A 19335-nucleotide genomic window follows, 5' to 3' on the forward strand; every position below is an offset into this window, starting at 1 on the left:
ACCCTTAAATCTGTGCGGGTTCGATCAGTGAACCATGTGTCAGTATGATGCACTACTCGGCCTCTACTTCGTGCATGAGGTCTGTACCCTCCCAGCACCCCCACTTGGTATCTCTTTGAGCCACCCAGGTCTGTAAGGTGTATACAGTAACCCCGGTCCTTTATATCTCCCTGGTTACTACACCCCCTCTGCCCACCTATGCTTTCCCCTATGCAAGGTCTGTTCCCTCAGTTTAGCCACTTATTACCCCCTCGTGAGATGGTGTTTCATGTGGGGAGGTTTCAGTAATGCTCAAAGGTCATCTCACCTCTTTAGTTTCTGCAGTTCCTCTGCCCGAGGCTGACCCCCTCAGTTGTGCTTTCTGAGGCGTTAGTGTAGAGTCCTCTCTTCATCACCTCTCAGTGTGGATTTTTGTTGTTTCCTTGCTATATGTGATGGCCTCTCTCTGTGACTGATCTCTTCCCTCTCAGCCAAGATGCCCAAAAACCTGCTGCCTTCTTCTGGAGTTTTCACAGATCTCTGAGCCTTTCCACATGAACTGTAAGCCCTCCGGAATGAGCCCTATCCATCCATATGTTCAGTTCCATAGTCACCATTTTGAAGGCTCTGTGCTCATGGAGCGTAGTTGGTGAGAGATCCTGAGAGTGGGATACTTAGCTATCTCCATATGGAGTTTTCCTTGATTTGCAAGCCATCATCACTGTGCATTCTTTCAGGGGAAGCTTGTGAGTTTCACCACGATGTATTGTGGTGTCTCTCTTGTGTCTGGGGTTTTAGGTCACACTCTGTGTGCTCGCTCTATGCCATTGGATAGGCCTGCATCTGCCTGAAGGACAGCTCTGAATAATTCGGTTACTTAGTTAATTATAATGTCTCCCTCTGTTCCTTCATTTAGATTGTGACTGCAAATATTCTTTTGTTTGGATCTGTTTTCCAAGTCCTCACATTTGCTTGTCAGCCAATACACTTGGGACTCCAGATTGCATATGGTGGTAGTGACCGCTTGGTCCACTTCTGTTGCTGTTGCTTTAAAGTCCTCTGCACGTTCAATTCGCTATCCCGAAATTTGCAAGTTTTTATCTCCACTACATCTTTTTCAATTTTGAAGCACACGTTTTGTAGGGTTTTGTGAAAGGTTTTTCCAGGTTTTGCTTGATCTCAGTTAGGCACAATTTGATGTCTTCTTTTGTCAGGGATGGCCCTCTTACCACCATGGCCAGTTATGGGGGTCGAGTGTCTGTTCTGGCTTTAGTACATCTGAAGAAGTAGCATGTGACAGCTTTTCCAGGCTATTCCATACCCGGTGCATTTATCGTCATCCCTTGCAATTCTCAACTGATTGTCCAGCCAGTATGCGGAGGCCTTCAGGAAACCGTGTGTCAGGATGATGCACTAGTGACCATCATCTCCGGGTAGCTCCCCCGTACTGCTGTTCAGGCAGTCCCACTCGCTTGTGCAGTTCAGTAAGGACCTCAAGACCTGGCTCTTCGACTGACCCACATCCCCCAGCTAGCACCTTGAGATCCCCCAGGTGATAAGTCACACTTTATAAATGCAGATTGATTGTCTGGTTGATTCAGGCCTCTAATGCATCATTGGTCCAACTGCCTTATAGCCCTTGAGGTTGGGACTGTGTGAAAGCTAAATTGCATGGCCGCTGTCCCACGCTTGCAGTAAGCACAGTCCTCCATGAATATTCGCAGCGTGCGAGGGGCCTTGTGGGGTGCAGGGGCCTTCCTGGTCCACTCTGCTGCTTCTTTTGCTTCCCAGGAATGCCAGAGTGGTCCCTGTAGGATGTAGGAGGATAGTCTATTAGTGTATGTCCACAGATGTCGGGGCTGCGTCATAGCAACTCACCACTCTTTAGCAGGTGTGGTCTCGGTATTGGGGGTTTAGAAGAGAGAGAGAGCAAAAAGAGAGAGAGGAGAGAGAGAGAATGAGAGTGAGATGACAGAGGAGGACGTTAGTTGAGCTGTTTTGAATATTTGAGACCAAACTGCTTTTGATTCCACAGTCAACGCCTGATGAATGCATAGATCTAGTCATCTGTAAATACTACTCAATGAGGTTAGAAAATAGACATTTCTGGGCATTCTAAGGTGTGGTTAAAACCCACAAACTCTTATTATTTGTCGGCATTCACAAGCTACTACCATCTCAATTACCAACCGGCACAAGGCTGGATTTTTACTCCAGCACAGTTCTCGCATAAATACCTTTTTCAGGGTAGGAAATGGAATAAACCCCATACTATTCCAGGAATCCTCATGGGGCTATATTTGGCACAGCTTTCTCTGCAGACTATTGGACATTTTTGTAAATTCCAAAAGGTGGAACATCTACACTAGGAAGTAGATTGAAATCTACAAGTGTAAACTTACTTTATTTTTGTAAATAGGATCCAGTGTGTGCGCTTTGTGAGGATTATATCCTGCTGCTGCCCAAGTGTGGTCCTAACACAAAGCAGTTGCACATCAGACCTTTGGTATTTGGTCATTGTGTGTGGTGGAGATGATCTGCAGTGTAATATTTTATTCAATCCACATCTGGAGAGAAATATTCAATTCCATGTTTCATGTATCTCTTCAAGGAATTGCCTTCAGCCATGGGGACCCATGGAAAGTTATGCGGAGGTTTACATTATCAACGCTGCGTGATTTTGGAATGGGCAAGAAAACCATAGAAGACAAAATTCTGGATGAGTTACAGGCCCTTATTAAGAATTTCGAATCTCATAAGGGTAAGCCAGGAGTATTTTTTTAATTATAATATGGTCATTGTGAGTTTTAATGGCGCAACTCAGTGCTCGGAACACAGGTTCTTTCATAGGATGAAAGAGTATATAAGCGTACACCTTTGAAGAAACAAGTATAAAGAAGCATTGTCCTGTAAGATAGTGTTTGAATGTGTTTTTGATATTTATTTCACCAGGAAAAGATAGGAATAGCAGCTTATGTCTATGACACTTCAAAACAAACTTCTGCCACTTCTAGGTGCTGCAGGGCGACACAGCACGTGGCGTGGAGGAGGGGCCGAGGGGGGGGGCACAACATAAAAAAAGTCTATATAATGAATAAAAAACATACCATTTTGCTCTGTGCCATGCCTCGCCACTCCTAGACTGGACTGCAGGCACAGGCTCCCAGCCTGCCCTGCGTCCAATCCTAACACTGGCAGCATGAAAGCAGCGTTAGAATTGGCTGGGCGCTCCGTGGCAGAGTGGAAGTCTCTGCCTGTTGTCTACAACCCAGCAACGCAGTGCCTGCTTTGCTGGGTTGGAGAGAGCCAAGTGCGTATGTGTGTTTAGCCGACCTGAGACAGCCGGCTAAACATACATGCACACTGAGGGAGAGTGCTGTGCATTCCCCCTCGTTCCCATCACAGTCACATTGCCCCGCCCCTTTCAATATATAATGATAATAAACACTGTTTATTATCATTTTATAGTAAAAGTTTTGCTGCTGCTTGCGGGGAGGGGGGTGATGCTCCTAAGCCATAGCGGAGGAGCCACCCCTGAAAACCCGACTGGAGCCTGCCCTTCTACAATGTGAACTTGTGATCATCAGTTCACGACAAACGTTAACTCACTGTTGCTTGCTTATTAAATGGAGGTGGTATGTATCTGATTTAGAAAAAGATTGTTTGTAACAATGAAAACTCTGTGATACTTGTGAAGTTAGGTAGATGTGATATGTACACGTCTTTTTCACATGATTAGCTAAAAACACAAAAAATATATTTACATCTTCGTAAGGTAAGTGAATGTTACGTGTCCCTGTTTTCTCAAAGGAACGCCTGAAACAAGAACTCCTCTTTTGCATACACTTGTAAAGTCTCAAGATTCATAGGAGTGCATATGAACAATGTAAATAGTAGGTTCCCTTAGCATGATTTTCACACGACTGAAAACAGATTTTGAGCATGTTGGTAACAGCTAGAATTCGTTCCCAAAAGATCATGTTCAACTGATGGAACTTTAAGAAGAGATGATATTTTGTGATTAACAAAAGTTTATCTCATCATGAATCATTGCTGTCAAGCGCTCATGTCAAATCAAGATGTAGACCTACACTGAAAATGGTTAACTGGGTGGGTTTAGAGATCCTGGAATGGAAAAATTTGAACAATTTCTCTATATAATCTTAAACGCAAACTTCCTATTCGGTATCCAGGCAGATAAGATTTAATAAAACATTCTACTTCTTTGATTGTAGTCCGTGCAAAAGGTGAAAATACATGCCCATGACACTGTAGAGGTTTTAGTACCATAGGGATCCTCGTCCCCATCAGCCTACATATAAGGCGCAGGCCCTTATAACATGACATGCCCAATCTTTGGACGCTGTCTGTCTTATTCACTAACCTCCCATAGCAATGACCTCCTCGTATTGCTAGGTGTCATCAAGGTAATTGGCTTAGGGCATGGAATTCAGACATATAGCACAGAGTTTGCACTCTCTTTCCATTCACCTGAAGGTGATTAAATGGCTTCTTTTTCAGGCAGGACCTGATGATCAGCTAGATTAAAGGAGTAGGTGATGCTCACTGTTTTTAAATTAGTGGGTTTGCAATTCATTAGTTTAAAGAAGACACAATGTCTTACTCCTGTTTGAGGGACGTGGTCCACGTGAAATGGAGCAGGCGGTCTTTGTAGTATTGGTAGCAGACAAGCCCCAGAAAAAAGTTTGTGTAAATGGCAGGGCCGGCTCTAGCGCTGGTGGCGCCCTATGCAACAGTCTTTTTTTGCACCCACCACCCCATTACCACCTACTTGGATTCCCTTACTATCACCGGGCAAATGTGGCCCTCATCTCTCCATGGCCCCCCTTTCACATACATTAATTTGTTTCTAAGTGCTTGTAAAGGCTGGCTTTACTAATCCACTCAGCTATCCACATAAAATATAGTTCTTTTCTTTGCAGCTGGGATTTTAACCCTCTACGCTACTTTATGGCAAGTCAAAGCTCCCGCTAACAAAACTCCCATCTCTCTCCCTAGCAGGAACATTATTCACAAGAGATATCTTCACATTTTAGTTGCTTCCTGAAGACCAGGCGCACAAGGAACTTTTCAGCAGGTGCTTATAAATCGCAATTTCCGTAAGTCATTGCTAAACACAGCGCCCCCTGAGGTCAGCGCCCCCAATCCAGGTCAGCACCCGGTGCGACTGCACTGCTCGCACAGCCCTAAAGCCATCCCTGGTAAATGGGATGTATAGAGTGTCAACCTTGCTACGAAACAAAAGAGTGCTGTACAAAGAAGGTGAAGTACAAGATGGTGGTGATACCACGAAGGGGCACACTGGAGAACGAGGCTCAAGAGAGTTTGGGAGTCAGGTGGGCAGTCAGCACTCACTGTCAGCTGCTTAAACCTCTCTTCTCGAACCGCTTTCCTTGGGGGTTGTCCCTTTAGTGGTGCGAAATCTTTTCTGCAGCTCAAATCTTTCAGACTGTAACTCAATTGAAACCTTTAATAAATCTGCATTATGAATAACGCAAATGTCCATATTTTTATATTTCACATTTTAAGGACCCCACTATTGCTTTTGTTAGACTAGAAGATAGTTAAGGTACAACCCATTTGTTTCACATCTTATCATTTTGTGTATGAATAACCTCTTCATCCTCCATGATGATGAGCCACTACTTGCACCCTGTCTCATTCAGCATTCCATGTTACACGCTCAATACTTCTAGATGTGATTAATTGGAGTAATGATCTACACTATTGAGTTTCTGTATTCAAGGGAGTACCCAGAAAATTAAAGTACCCCCCACTTTGGTCCACACCTCGAACGCCATCGGGTGAGTGAAGCAAGTATGCCCTACCCACTCTAGAGGAGGTCCCCTCATTCCACCTTCCATCCATCTATTCCTCCATCCGTTACACTTTTCGTGGATCCATCCATCTAGCAATCTTTTAATGCTTCCATTCTTCTTTCTGTTACCATTCTGCCTATCCACCCTTTAACATTACACTCTTCCATCCATACTTTTTATTCTTCCATTTCTAGCCATTCATCCATACTTTTTTCATCCATAGATCGTTTCTTTTTAATCCATCATTTCACCCTTCTTTTAACAATTCACCCATCCATTCAAACAACTCTTCATCCAGCCTTTCATCATGCAAATTGTGTTTTGCACTTCCATCCACCAGCCCTGTGACACTTAAATCCATCTCTTCTTGCTTTGTGCCCTTCATTCTTGCCACAGTTTATTTCTTCTTTTAATTGTGTCCTTTATTTCACTCTACCTTCCATCTCTCTCCCTGTCTCACACTCGCAGTAGTGGAGACGGTGTGTCGTGGGTCCTAGTGCAAGGAAAGAAATGGGCCCCAGCGCCATATGACTTACAACATACAGAAATAATCTGTTTTCAGTGGATCCCTCAGGCCCCTGGGCCCCAGAGCCACTTCTCCAGCTTCACCAATGGAAGCTACACTGCCCTCTACCTCTGCCCATTCACTCTCTTTTTCTCTCATCATTTCACCTTTTGGGCATCCTTTACTGTGACTGGCTTTGCATTCCTGATCTCTGTTCTGTTTGTCTGCAGAGCTGCATTAGTGCCAACACCACCCCCTGTTTCTGTTGTGAGAGCTGGGGGTTCACGACGCCTCTGCCCGTATTGAATGAGAGCATCCATAGACATTTACATAGTATTAATTTCAGTGAAAAAACTATAACCCTGCTTGTGAAACTGACAGAGGGACAGACAAAAATCAGGATTTAATATGCTCAAAGTGTTAAAGTATTTTAAGGTTCTGATATTTATTGTTTGAAATCTAGGAAAACCCTTTGATACCAGGATTATATTGAACAGCGCTGTGTCCAACGTCATCTGCTCCATAATATTTGGAAAGAGGTTCCAGTATGATGATCCAACATTTCTGACTTTGATCGATCTCCTTGCTGAAAATGTCAGACTGCTGGGTGCTCCTCAGGTGCAGGTAACTATCAGTCTCTTCATTCAATATAATTTTTATGTTCAGTTTTTTGTACGTTAATGTAGGGGCATTTAAAATACTTTTCAAAGGCACACATTCTTTGGAACCAAAGCGACTTTTGGGATAAAAGTATCTGAAAGGTGCCCTATAGTCTCTTCTGTCCACCAGGTTTTGACTGTAATGTTAATAGTCATTCATTCTTGGGCTCAATCTTATTTAGTTCAATATACGTCTTCAGGCTCTTAGAAAATTCCCTGATCTTCTCTCACTCATCCATGCTGTCTGTTCCTAATGTTCACTCCTCAAAACTACCCAACACTCTCCTGTACTCAGAGGGTCATTTCCACGAAAGAGGATTGTACATTTCCACCCATAGTGTACATCCTTATATGGGAGAAAATGTAGGAGTTTCTGCAGTTCACAAAATGTTCCAGGTTAGGCTGTGAAAATTGTGTCAATGGCAACTTTCCCGCTACTCATCAAGAAAGGTTTAGTGAATTATTAGCTGTGATTTTGTGTTGGTATTACTTCTAGTGTAATTGTACATAGTGTGTGGTTGTGCCTGCTGATATGTGATTGCTTTGTGTAATGGCACCATTTTTTTCACCTCAAGAAAAAAATATCCCTGTTGAGAAACTACTACTCTTACATCTTGATAAATTTGAGACGCTTTTCCTTCCCACCATGGAGAACTGACCCTTCACTATTATAACATTACTGACGATTGCATAGCCGCGTAGTAGTTGATGAAAGCCTTATCCTTGATTTAAAGGTCTGAGCCACAGGTGAGGGCCTATAATAGGGGAAGGGGCCTATAAGAATTGGTATGGACCGAGGCAGAAGGCCTATAATACTATCAGAACATTCCACACACTGGGAATAGAGGGTCAGATGTGTGTCCATTTAATTTTGATAGTCTCTTATTGGGACTTTTTGCGAGTTGCAATCAGAGACTCACAAAATTAAATGAACAAATGTGTCTCAGATACATTTGGCTATTCCCAATGGGGTCACATGGAACTACCTCATCAATATTCATGATGTAGGTCGCAATTTGCGACCCCATTGGGAATGGCCGCACTCACAGGGATGGTGGCCTGTCTGTGACTGCTTTTAAATAAATATATATATTTTTTTTAAATGCAGCCCGTTTTCCTTAAAGGGAAACGGGATGCATTTCACACAAAAAAATTAAAAGTTTATTTTCATTTCGTGGGACCACTACCTCCTCTGAAAACATATTTACACTCCTATTCACAAAGCAGAAGGAGTCAACTTAAAGTTGGTGGTAACTGCAAATGTTTTGCGACCGCATTCACGGTTGCCAAACCTTCCTACTTGCCAGTGTGATTCGGTATTAGGAAGGGATGGCCTAAACATGCCCCTTCCTAATACCGAATCACAAAAGCAAATCTAGGGCCAGATGTAGCAAAACGCCAATTTGCGACTTGCAAATTGCGAGTCCCTGCGACTCACAATTTGCAACTCGCAAATTGGTATGCAGTACGGTGTCTCAGACACCGACTGCGACTCGCTATGGGGTCGCAATGACCCACCTCATTAATATTCATGAGGTGGGTCGCTAATTGCGGCCCCGTAGCGAGTCTAGGCACTCGCAAACATGGAGGCCTGCTGTCGTCAGCAGACCTCCATGTTCGTGACTGTTTTAAATAAAGCAGTTTTTTTTTTTAAGTGTAGCCCGTTTTCCTTAAAGGAAAACGAGCTGCACTTAAAAAAAAAAACGAAACCTTTAGTTTCGGTATTTTTTCAGGGCAGGGAGTGGTCCCGAGGACCACTCCCTGCCCTGAAAAAATATTTGTGGGTCCATTCACAAAGTGGAAGGGGTCCCATGGGGACCCCTTCCAATTTGCGAGTAGGTTACCATCCACTTCAAGTGGATGGTAACTGCGACTCCATTTGCGACCGCATAGGCGGTCGCAAATGGAATTGCATTCCACTCCGAATCGCAAATAGGAAGGGAACACCCCTTCCTATTTGCGATTCTGAAATGCATATTGCGAGTCGGTCCCGACTCGCAATATGCATTTCTGAATAGCAAAGAGGCTTTTGCGCCTCGCAAACGGCGATTTTCGCCGTTTGCGAGGCGCAAACCCTTTGCTACATCCGGCCCCTAATTCAGTAAACAAGCTACAGAGTCGCATTTTGCTCTGGTACATAGAAAAAAGCATTTTTTGGTTGCACTGGAAAAATGTTTCGTACGTCTGGCCCAGAATGTTTTAAATTGTACATGATAAAACAGAAAGGTAAGCAGGGGAAAGGTAAAGCGTAATTATTTATATATCAGGCATTACAGACTCTCTCCAATTCTATTTCCTTTAATGGAGCATCCAAGATTTCAGTGCCCTAACAATCTTACAACATAGAAAATTCCTACATACTTTCTACTGCACAGACTCTCCTGTTGTTAACATTCTACATTCATACTGATCCAACATTAACGGAAAATAAAAAAAACTCAAGCCATGAACTCTAGCTGTAACAAATGTAATAAGAACTGATAGGGCAAATCCAGTAATGGCCAACACGACACAGAAGTGACAATTACAAATCCCCCCTGGAAGGTTGTAATTTTCTACCCAGTGATTAGGTAGCGGGTACAGACTGGTGAATGTTAGGGTGCAAATATATAAGTATATTCAGCAGAAGCAAAAATTCTGTATTGACATTGTCTTTATCACAGGTGGGAACACACCTTGAGTTCTTTCATTCAGGTCTGACTTGTGAATTTGTAGGGTTGATATGGTCTTTGAAATTGAGCTGAAATGGGTTGTAGAACCCCAGTGATTTCAAACAACTGAATAAGTGGGCAATGGGGAAAAGCCACACTGTCATAGAGGAGATCCTGTACAAAATATGTGGGCCTGAGGAATCTCTAGGGAAACTATGATAAGTTATTGTAGAGTTGAAGGCAGATGGGGATGTTCTCAGCCAATGGGTGCAATCAGCCTCTGAGTTGTGTGCCATCAGATTCTGTGTGAAAATATGCTCTATAGCAACATCTTGTGTTCCAAAATATCATAACCAACATATCTTAGACCAAAATTTCGAGAGTGTAAGTGCATGTAGGTAAATAATATATTATTCTTAACTCCACATCTATGTTCCTGGAATATAATTATATATTCCATCAAGATTTAGTTATGCATTCTATGACTGGGCTTTCCATGTTAGTCATGCACACTTATGAATTAGCTAAGAGTTTCTTTAGTGGCCTATGGGAACAGAAAAGCAGGACTAACCCAAGAAAGGTGTTAGGTAGGGCAGGATATGTTTATTAGAAGAACACCTGCATATGGACTGACCCACGACCTGAGGTGGTCTTTCAGCTAGTTGTGAGGCCATTTTGTAGCCTTATTGAAAAAGCTTTGGGTGCTGCGATAGTCACCCTTTACCGCTGCTGGAGCCCACATATAAGTTAGTAATCCTTGGCCCTGCATGGAGCCCTAGACAATGCTGCTAGACATTGGGAGTGAGGGAGGCCTATTTATTTTCCATCTGCAACTGTTGGTAAAGCTTGTGGATGTTGAAGAATGCTCATACACCACAAATGACTCCTTATGATAATTAATGCCAATTTCCACTGTCCTTCTAAGGGAAAACTAGTTCTCAATGGCTATTGAGATAAGGGTTAACATATTGCAAAAAACAGCCATCTGATAAAACAAAAAGCCCTTCTGCCCAGAGTTGTGTCTGATTTTTAGTATTCAAAAGAGTCTGGCATTTAGGGCACTTGAAGTTTATGTTTAGTAGACACATTTACAGCTTCAGGAGTCGCACTAAACAATAAAAAATAAGGTTATACACATTTCCAAAGCAAAGAATGGACATTACCGAATGGTATACATATTGTTAGTAAAACATTATCATTATAGTTTGTCTTGGCAAAATGCTTTAATGTTCAACACATACATGTGCAAAGTCAGAGTTTGGGATATCTGTGAAAACACATGTAGAGCGTGCAATCGTCTTTGACAGCCATGGTGCTTTAGTTCTGCTGTAGAAATGTATTCATTTAGTCTGATGCAACACTAATAAGTACCAATGTGAATAATGATCAGTGATGGACATTATCCTTTTCATCACCATAGGTGGTAGAAACAATAATATTGTAAAAACAAATCTCGAAACTCCCAGAACTTCAAGGGGACGATCCAATTGGTTAACAATCCCTTTAAATGCCAATTCTCTCTGGTTGTGCTTAGATTGTGCTGCAGTTGGGGAAATTATCTTAGCTATTTAGATATATTTTCTGGAAGTGTTCTCCTTTTCCGCTCTGAACAGAGGGCCTTATTCTCTGGCACGGATGGTTTATTCCTAGCAAAATTACCCGTGTCCTTCGTAGCAGGTGAGTTTACTGTGGTGAAGTTGTGTGTTTATAATGACATGCAGTGCAGCCGGAAATATTTTTTGGATAGTAATGCTAATGTTCGGAAGCACATTTATGGGCTTGCTCTGTGGAGCTACGCTGCCTCAACAGTAACAAAAAAACAGTGAGTCCTAAAAAGCCTCCACATGATCCCATACAGAATATAGAGTTTTCAATTTTGTTCTACAAACAATTTCGTAGCAGGAATATCCACTTGCCTAAATATCTCAAAGGTACGTGTATATAGGTGAGTATGCATTTACTGTCCCACATCTATGTACCTTTAAAAAAAGAATATACATATGTATATATATAAATATATATATATTCTTTTTTTAAAGGTACATAGATGTGGAGTTAGCAAGAGTGAATCTATACTTACTTATACATACTTTCAATATTTTGGGCGTCAATATTCCGGCTATGTTATTTTTAGCACAATAGTTTGGTACTCGGTAATCTAACATATACCACCACACAGACATGTAAACACACACGCAGACACATATACAGACACGTGCGTTCACAAATACAAACACACACACACACACCATCGACGTACATACATACACAGGCATGCACACAATGGGCACACAACAAAACGCCCACACAAATATACCAATGCATGCATGTACATGGACAACCCAAACTCAAGCGAGCATGCATATGGACTGTAGCCGACACTACACATCCACAGACACTTGCAAGTAAACAGCCACTCACAAATACAGACACCACAAACACATGCCCACCCTTAGTCCTGTCATCATCATCATAAAAGTCTATTTCAGATAAGTCATCATCCATAAAACATATGCAAAAACATAATAAATGCAAATACATCACTCGAGATCATATAAAAGAAAGAAGGGGCTAGCCAGTATATTTCTAGAGTCAACACTGTATTCATTGAAGTAACCTATACAAAGGAGTGAACTACACTAAAATATTCGTTTTTGTTGCATTTTAACCTTTTACATCAATATTTTATGTTATGTGTATGATCCCTTAAATTTCATATAAATATAAATCGCAAGAAAGAAAAAAACAGTGGATTGACAGTAACATCAATTTTAATTCATATATTAGACCATAATGTTCCCTTGAAAAAAAAAAAATTATTACTTACCACAGGTCCTTGTTACGGCGACCTTCCTTATCCTAATCATCCATGTTCTGTGCAAAAATCAAATCATGTAACATATAATTCCACATACCCAAAATTAAGCATATCGGGCGAATCGACTTGCTTCGCATCTGCGTTTACCGTGGGCAAAAAAATATTAAATTCTCCTCAGATTCAATTACATGGTACAGAAGGGGCAGTTGTCAGAGTTATTACCCTTTGAAAGTCAATTTGATAGTAAAGGCATTAACCAGTAAGGTGCCTAACGTTAACATAGAGAAATTTAGCATAAGGGGAAAAGACACTATCCAACTATGGCTCAAATTTCATAGTCATTCTACAATTCAGAAATCTATCCATTAATACATCTTCCTCTGCCCTCACGGGCCATTGCTCAGAGATGTATTACCATTATTGCGCTTTCGGAAGCATTGTAGATATACCATTTTAGTTATCTTAATGGTTCTTTAACCCTAAAGTGTATAGCCAATATTCGACATACTTTAGCCAAGGATGATAATTTTCATTGGCCATCCCCATCAGCTCCTCTCATTCCACCCTATAAAGGGCCAGTTCAGGGGTATGTCATGTCCTGGTGATCTCCCTGCCCTTTCCTTCATCTTAAAAGTATGTATGTGGTCACTAATCACATAATATTGTTGTGTGAAAATATTTAACCTGGCATCCTCCCTGTTAGGTGAATCTTACTCCCGGGTCAGGAAAACATAGCTTACAAGAGTATGTTTTAAAGTAAAACTGAGGTGTACGCTTCATTCTAATCTGCATGATTCATTAAAACACATTATCAGTTTATAATCCTTGTACTGTATTTATCTATACTTATAAAAATGTATATTAAGGCAAAAAATGGCATTCATGCAATGTTTTTGGCACTTGTACATGAATATTAAAACAAAATAACGGTTGAATCTAATTAATACCAATCATTTCGGCACTTCAAGGATATTTGGGAATATCAGATCAGTGAGCTATAGTTTAGGACAGTGGTTCCCAACCTTTTGACATGTGTCGACCCCCACTTTATCTTTACTGGAACCCGGAGACCCCTACTGAATCATTACTGGAACCCAGGGACCCCCTACTGAGTCATTACTGAAAGCTGGGGACCTAATCTGTTAATAATATTTAATTTTCTATGCAGTTGCAGACCCACTGAGGAGGCTTCGTAGACCCCCAGGGGTCCCCGGACCACAGGTTGGGAACCACTGGTTTAGGACATGTTGATGTCAAGGCTGCTGACCTTGGACAGAAACGGGCTAAAACTACTAGGAAAGTTAGCTGCAGTTTAAAGAACAATGTGATGCGGGCAACAAGCTGGTTATGTATGGGGACATTCAATATTCAGTTTTATTCAATAATAATCATTTCTTTCTTACAGCTGTTTAATTTTTTTCCCAAACTTGGGTTTTTACTCGGGGCTCAGAAGACTGTGGAAAGAAACACGGATCAGCAAATTGCTTTCTTTCAGGGTTTCTTCAAAGAACACAAAATGGAATTTGATGCGAACAACATCACAGGATTCATTGATGCATACTTACTGAAGCAGGAACAGGTGTGTACATTTATGTATGATTGTACCACAGATGCCCTAGTGCATTTTACACTGCTTGATTTTTTGCCAACAAATGCAGAACTTTACATGGTCTTCCTCACAAAAGATCTTCTAGAGTTTTAGGTCCTTTTTTTTAGTTGGTATGGCCTCCAACCAGACATTGTCCATTTAGACATTGGTAGAGGCCCACAGTAACCTCCCAGCCACCAACGTCCCTCCTGTGCTTCTCACCCACCAATTACAAAGTGGTGACGCAAGACAGAATGCCCCAATCAGATGTTGGGATATCTACCAGCATCTCTGCCAGTAATCTTTCCACGACCCACTGTGTCAGAATGTGGTGGAACTCGCTGCTTGGTTCTGACAGAGCCACACAGTGCTGAAGTATAGGTGTAGGCTGGTGGTGAGGCCTGCCAGCTCTGAGTAAGTAGTAACCCTGTCCACTCTGCCAATGGGCTCAGGTAGTGCCTGCATATTCCCCTCTTGTCTGCCTACTACCCCTGGATAGCTCTGCCACAGGGAGGGGCTGTTGACTTTCTTCACTCATGCACTGTGAGGACATGCTGGTATTTTATAGGTTTACCTTTCTCAAGGGGTGCAAACACCCCTGGCAAAATGGGAATCCTGGTGATTCACTTGCCACCTTCATAAGGGAAATTTCAGGATTCAATTTTTTGCTGAGAGAGTGATTGCACACCCCAAGGGAAGGTAATTTTAAGGATTCCAGGGCTTCACCCAAAAAAGGCAGTACCTGGAATTCTCCTTAGCAGTACCATGCATACACAGGAGTGCAGGAGTGAGTCCAAGTTTTTCATGGGGTGTCTGCCAGATAAAAATCCAAAATGGGAGCCCTGCATGTCCAACTGGCATGGCTGGGATATAATCAGTATCTTTCTGATGTCCACCAGCAGCCTGTTTGTGGTAACTAGGGCTGGCACATGTTGCAACCTGGGCCAGCACTAACCCATTCCAGAATAATCATACAGAGATTCTGATGGAATGCCTAGGTTGGAGCACAGTGACCAGTGGCTGATGAGGATGTGACTTTATTGAATCCTGACTTTAAACTCTGTGCTTATGGGGGGAGCTTTTGAATTACACAGTTATTTTGTGGGCTTGACTGAACATGAAGGGCGGTATACCTCTGGCAAGATATAGGTCTCTAGAAGGGACCTGGAAAGAAAGGGTGTGCATTATAGATAAGAAATGTACTCTCTATCATCCCAAATCTAATGGATGTGGAGAGGTTCAATCGTGTTTTCTAAGAAACCATCTTTCTAGCAAAGAACAATCACTTTAATTGGAAAGATGAAGTATTCAGGAGGGTTGGAGTATATAGATTCATGCCTACATCCAAGGGATTTGGGTGTCATGCTGGATCCTAAAAGCACTCTCTCTATCATTTTAAAGAAAACTAAGGATGTGAAGGAGGTAGGTGAAGAGAAACTGTCTGAATTCGGATTTTAATGAATTTCCACCTGTTCCCAGAGAAGGTTTGGACTACATGAAGGGATAGTGTAACAAATTAGGTGGATTCCAGGTTCACTGCCTTATTATAGCAAGGTGCGCATAGTATTCCCATAACTGTAAGAGAAGACATGCAGGCTGAGTTGGAGAAACTGAAAGCTCAGGGAATAATAGAGGAGGTTGAAGGGACAGCATGGCTTGCTCCGGTCATAGGAGCCAGAAAACCGAATGGGTGCCTAAGGCTAAATGTAGATCTCAGACAACTAACTAGATGTGTGCTGTTTGACAAATATCCTCTTCCCAATTTTTCAGAGTTGTCAGTGATGATAGGAGGAGCGAGGGTCTTTAGCCCTATAGACCTTACTTCGCCTTATCATCAAATACAATTAGATGAGTCATCTAAAGACCTCATTGCATTTATAACGCCATTCAGAACTTTCAGGTATGCCAGATTTCCTTTTGGTCTTGTAACTGCAGCATCAGTCGTCCAACGAGCAAAGGGAAAACATTGCTTGTGGTGGATGGTGTTTGTGTATACCAAGATGACATAGAGGTGCATGAAAAAGATGAGGCAGAACATAATGATAGAGTCAGGCAGATTGTGTGTAGACCAAGTGATCATGATCTTCCCATATAATTGGAAAAATGCAAGTTTGGCACTAAAACCATTTAAACCTGGGTCATGCCATAACAGGTGAAGCAGTGATTCCCAAAGTGGAGCTTGCCAACACCATCCAGAACATGACTTCTCCGACTACTAAGGAAGAGCTTATGCACTTTCAAGGAATGGTGGATTATTATAATACGTACACCCAACATTTTGCTGAAGTCAGCTCCAATGCAAGGTATTTATTAAAGAAAGGAGCTAATTTTCCATGGAATTCTGACTGTGAGAGGGTCTTTAATGATCTAGAAACTATACTGGCACAGGCACCCAAAATAAAAAAAATTGATCTCAATAAAAGTTTGATTATTTCCACAGATACCAGTCTCAAGGAGCTGGGGCAGTTTTGCAACAAGGAGAGTGTGGCCCTGAAAATGCTATAATGTTCAACTGAAGAAGTCTACATGGGGTGGAATGTAGATACACAGTCACAGAAAGGGGCTTGCTGTTCATTGGGCAATCAAAAAATTGAAGAACTGTTTGTGGGGCAGTGGGTTTGTCATGAGGGCTGATCACAAGCCTTTGTAGGAAATCTTCCAATCAAAAGGAATTGGCACTATTTCTGCTAGAATCTCAAAATGGGTAGGGAGTTTACAGGAATACAATTCTGATGTGAGATACATTCCAGGAGCAGAAAACGTGATAGCGGATACCTTATTGGGGTTAGTGCCTGAGACAAGAATAGAACAAGATTCTGATTTAGCCACAAGTGATCCCACAGAGTTTGTCTGTGAAGTTGATTGTGAAATAATTTCTGAGGAAAGATGCCAGGAAGCAGCGAAGGAGGATGAAGTATTGCAAAAGGTGATGGATCTAATTTGTATGGACTGGAACCATAAAGAACAGGGTGGCGTGAATTGTAAAGATTTCTGGTATGTTAAAGACCAATTGTCTTCTAACAATGATTTGTTGTTGAGAGGGACCTCCTCCTGTGAAATTAAGGGAAGAATTGCAGGATAAAGCACCTAAATGTCACATAGGTATCTCGAAAATAAAGGAAAGGGTCCACTCAACATACTGGTGGCCTGGAATGGATCTACATGCTGAATACTTGGAGAGAATGTATACATTGTGCTTTGAGTGAGAAAAGCATCAAGCCCAGGGTTCAACCGTTGGTGATTCAGAAGTGCCCTGATGGGCGGTGGAAAGACATAGCACTGGATATTTTGATGCCCATCCATGGGGAAGGTCATGCGAGTTATGTTATTGTTGTAATGGATCTGCTTTCCAGATGGCCATAAGTATGTTTTTCTCTGGGCATAGAGACATGTCACGTGATCAGTTTCTTGAAAGATCTTATTGCAAGGGAGCATCTTGCTGAAACGTTGTTAACAGATAATGGGGTGCAATTAGTGTCCAGGGAGATGGAAAGTTTTCTTCAAGGGTGTGGCATTATACATAAGAAATGTGCTCTTTATCATCCGGAATCTAATGGGATGGTGGAGAAGTTCAATCCTCTTTTAAAAGAATCCATCTCTCTAGCAGAGAACAGTCGCCTTAATTGGAAAGATGAAGTATCCAAGACGGCTGGGGTATACAATTCGCACCCCACACTATCACAGGTGGATCCCTATTTGTTTTGTTTTGAGGAAGGCATGCTGATACCATTCTGGAACCATCCTGGATAAACAGGTTTTTGTGTGATAAGAGGAGGAATAGAAAGGTAGAAGATGAAGGAAGACATGAAGAGTAAAAACAGCAAAACACGGTTCAATGAAAAGCACTCAGTGTCACTGTAAATGACTTGGACATGATTTAAAAACCAGGATGGAATGTGGTTGGGGCCAAGTTGATGAAGTCTATGACGGTTATAAAAGTGTTCACTAACGCCATTAGGCCTGAGGACCACAGTGTGTGGAATCGCAACAGTGTGGTGGTATATGAAGGAAAAAAGTTGGAGGAAGCTGAAATGTACTCTTAGAGGGAAGGGGATGAGAAGGATAAATGTGAAGAAGGAGGTAAAAGCAATACTAAAGCTAACTCGGAGGACATAACCACATATAGGAAGTCCAGTAGAAAAGTACAGAGGCCTGCACATTTGGATGACTATGTGGCTTACCTGAACATTTTCACATGCATTTTTACATGTATCTTACAGTATTTTGTTGTGTGTTAATCTTCGTATATGGTGCTGCATCTTCACATGTATCTTACAGTGTATTGTTATGTGTTTTAATCTATGTATATAGTTGTGGTCTGCTTAAGGGCATTTCATTATTTGTTATTATATGGAAGGGAGGTGTGTGGTAATAAGGGCTGGCACATGTGGTAACCTGGGTCAGCACCAACAAGTTCCAGAATAATCATACAGAGATTCTGATGGAATGCTTAGGTTTGAACAGAATGTCCGGTGGCTGACCTGATGAGGATGGCTGAGTTGTCTTTTCTGTATGAAGATGCTGAATAAATCTTCTACTTTCAATACCAGCTATTGACCCTTCATTACATTGTGTTACCATTGCAACACTGTTAATCTTTCCCATTATAATTAAAGGAAAAACCAGCAGCCATTAACAGGAGGCAGGGAGGTTGGAGGGGATTAGACTGCAGTGGGGTGGTGCCTCTGGCACGTTTACATAAATGTCTCTGTGCACTGTCAGATGATGCACTGGCAGCCTCATGCTGTTGATTGTGATGGATGTGCAGCTACTTATTTTGTCCCATTGACTGTACAGAAGCATTTGTTGTTTTAGATTCACTCCATTTTGCATCAATTATATAGGGTGTAGACCCTCGCCGGTTGATTAGGTTTTGTGTGTTTCTGATATACTTGATATATGTTTTTGTGTGCCTCTGATGTGCCTTTGTTGATACACTTGCCATTCATGGGAACTGTAGGGAAAACCGACCCTTCATTTCACTGTGTGAATTTCCTTCTTGATTGTCACTGGATTTACTCCGATCCATGAACTTAAGTTTGAGGGTTATGCCCCCATCTGCTTACCCTCCAGCAAATGGCAGCTTGGTATTTTTGTGGACGCTATTGATACGTTTAGGCTTTAGCAATCCTTCACTCAAGGAGGGTCCCTTGAACACTCATCTATGGTGTGCTGCATTGATAACCATGGTGTAGTGAGACTTTCTCCGAAGCCTGCAGTATACTGAACATCCACTCCAGCCTCCCCAGTGGCATTGTCAGGTTCACCCTCTGTGCCAAAAGGTTTGGCACACTA

General features: G+C 42.0%; 1 protein-coding gene across 1 annotated transcript in view; it reads left to right on the forward strand.

The window, feature by feature from the left end:
- The window catches only part of LOC138261161 (cytochrome P450 2K1-like), a 58895-nt gene that overhangs the window by 15187 nt on the left and 24373 nt on the right, over window positions 1–19335 (forward strand). The window contains exons 3-5 of the mRNA XM_069209862.1: window positions 2591–2740; window positions 6788–6948; window positions 13858–14031. Coding sequence (XP_069065963.1) covers window positions 2591–2740; window positions 6788–6948; window positions 13858–14031 — 485 coding nt within the window. The remainder of the gene's footprint in view (window positions 1–2590; window positions 2741–6787; window positions 6949–13857; window positions 14032–19335) is intronic.

Source organism: Pleurodeles waltl, chromosome 10 (assembly GCF_031143425.1).
Source record: "Pleurodeles waltl isolate 20211129_DDA chromosome 10, aPleWal1.hap1.20221129, whole genome shotgun sequence".
Lineage (NCBI taxonomy): Eukaryota > Metazoa > Chordata > Amphibia > Caudata > Salamandridae > Pleurodeles > Pleurodeles waltl.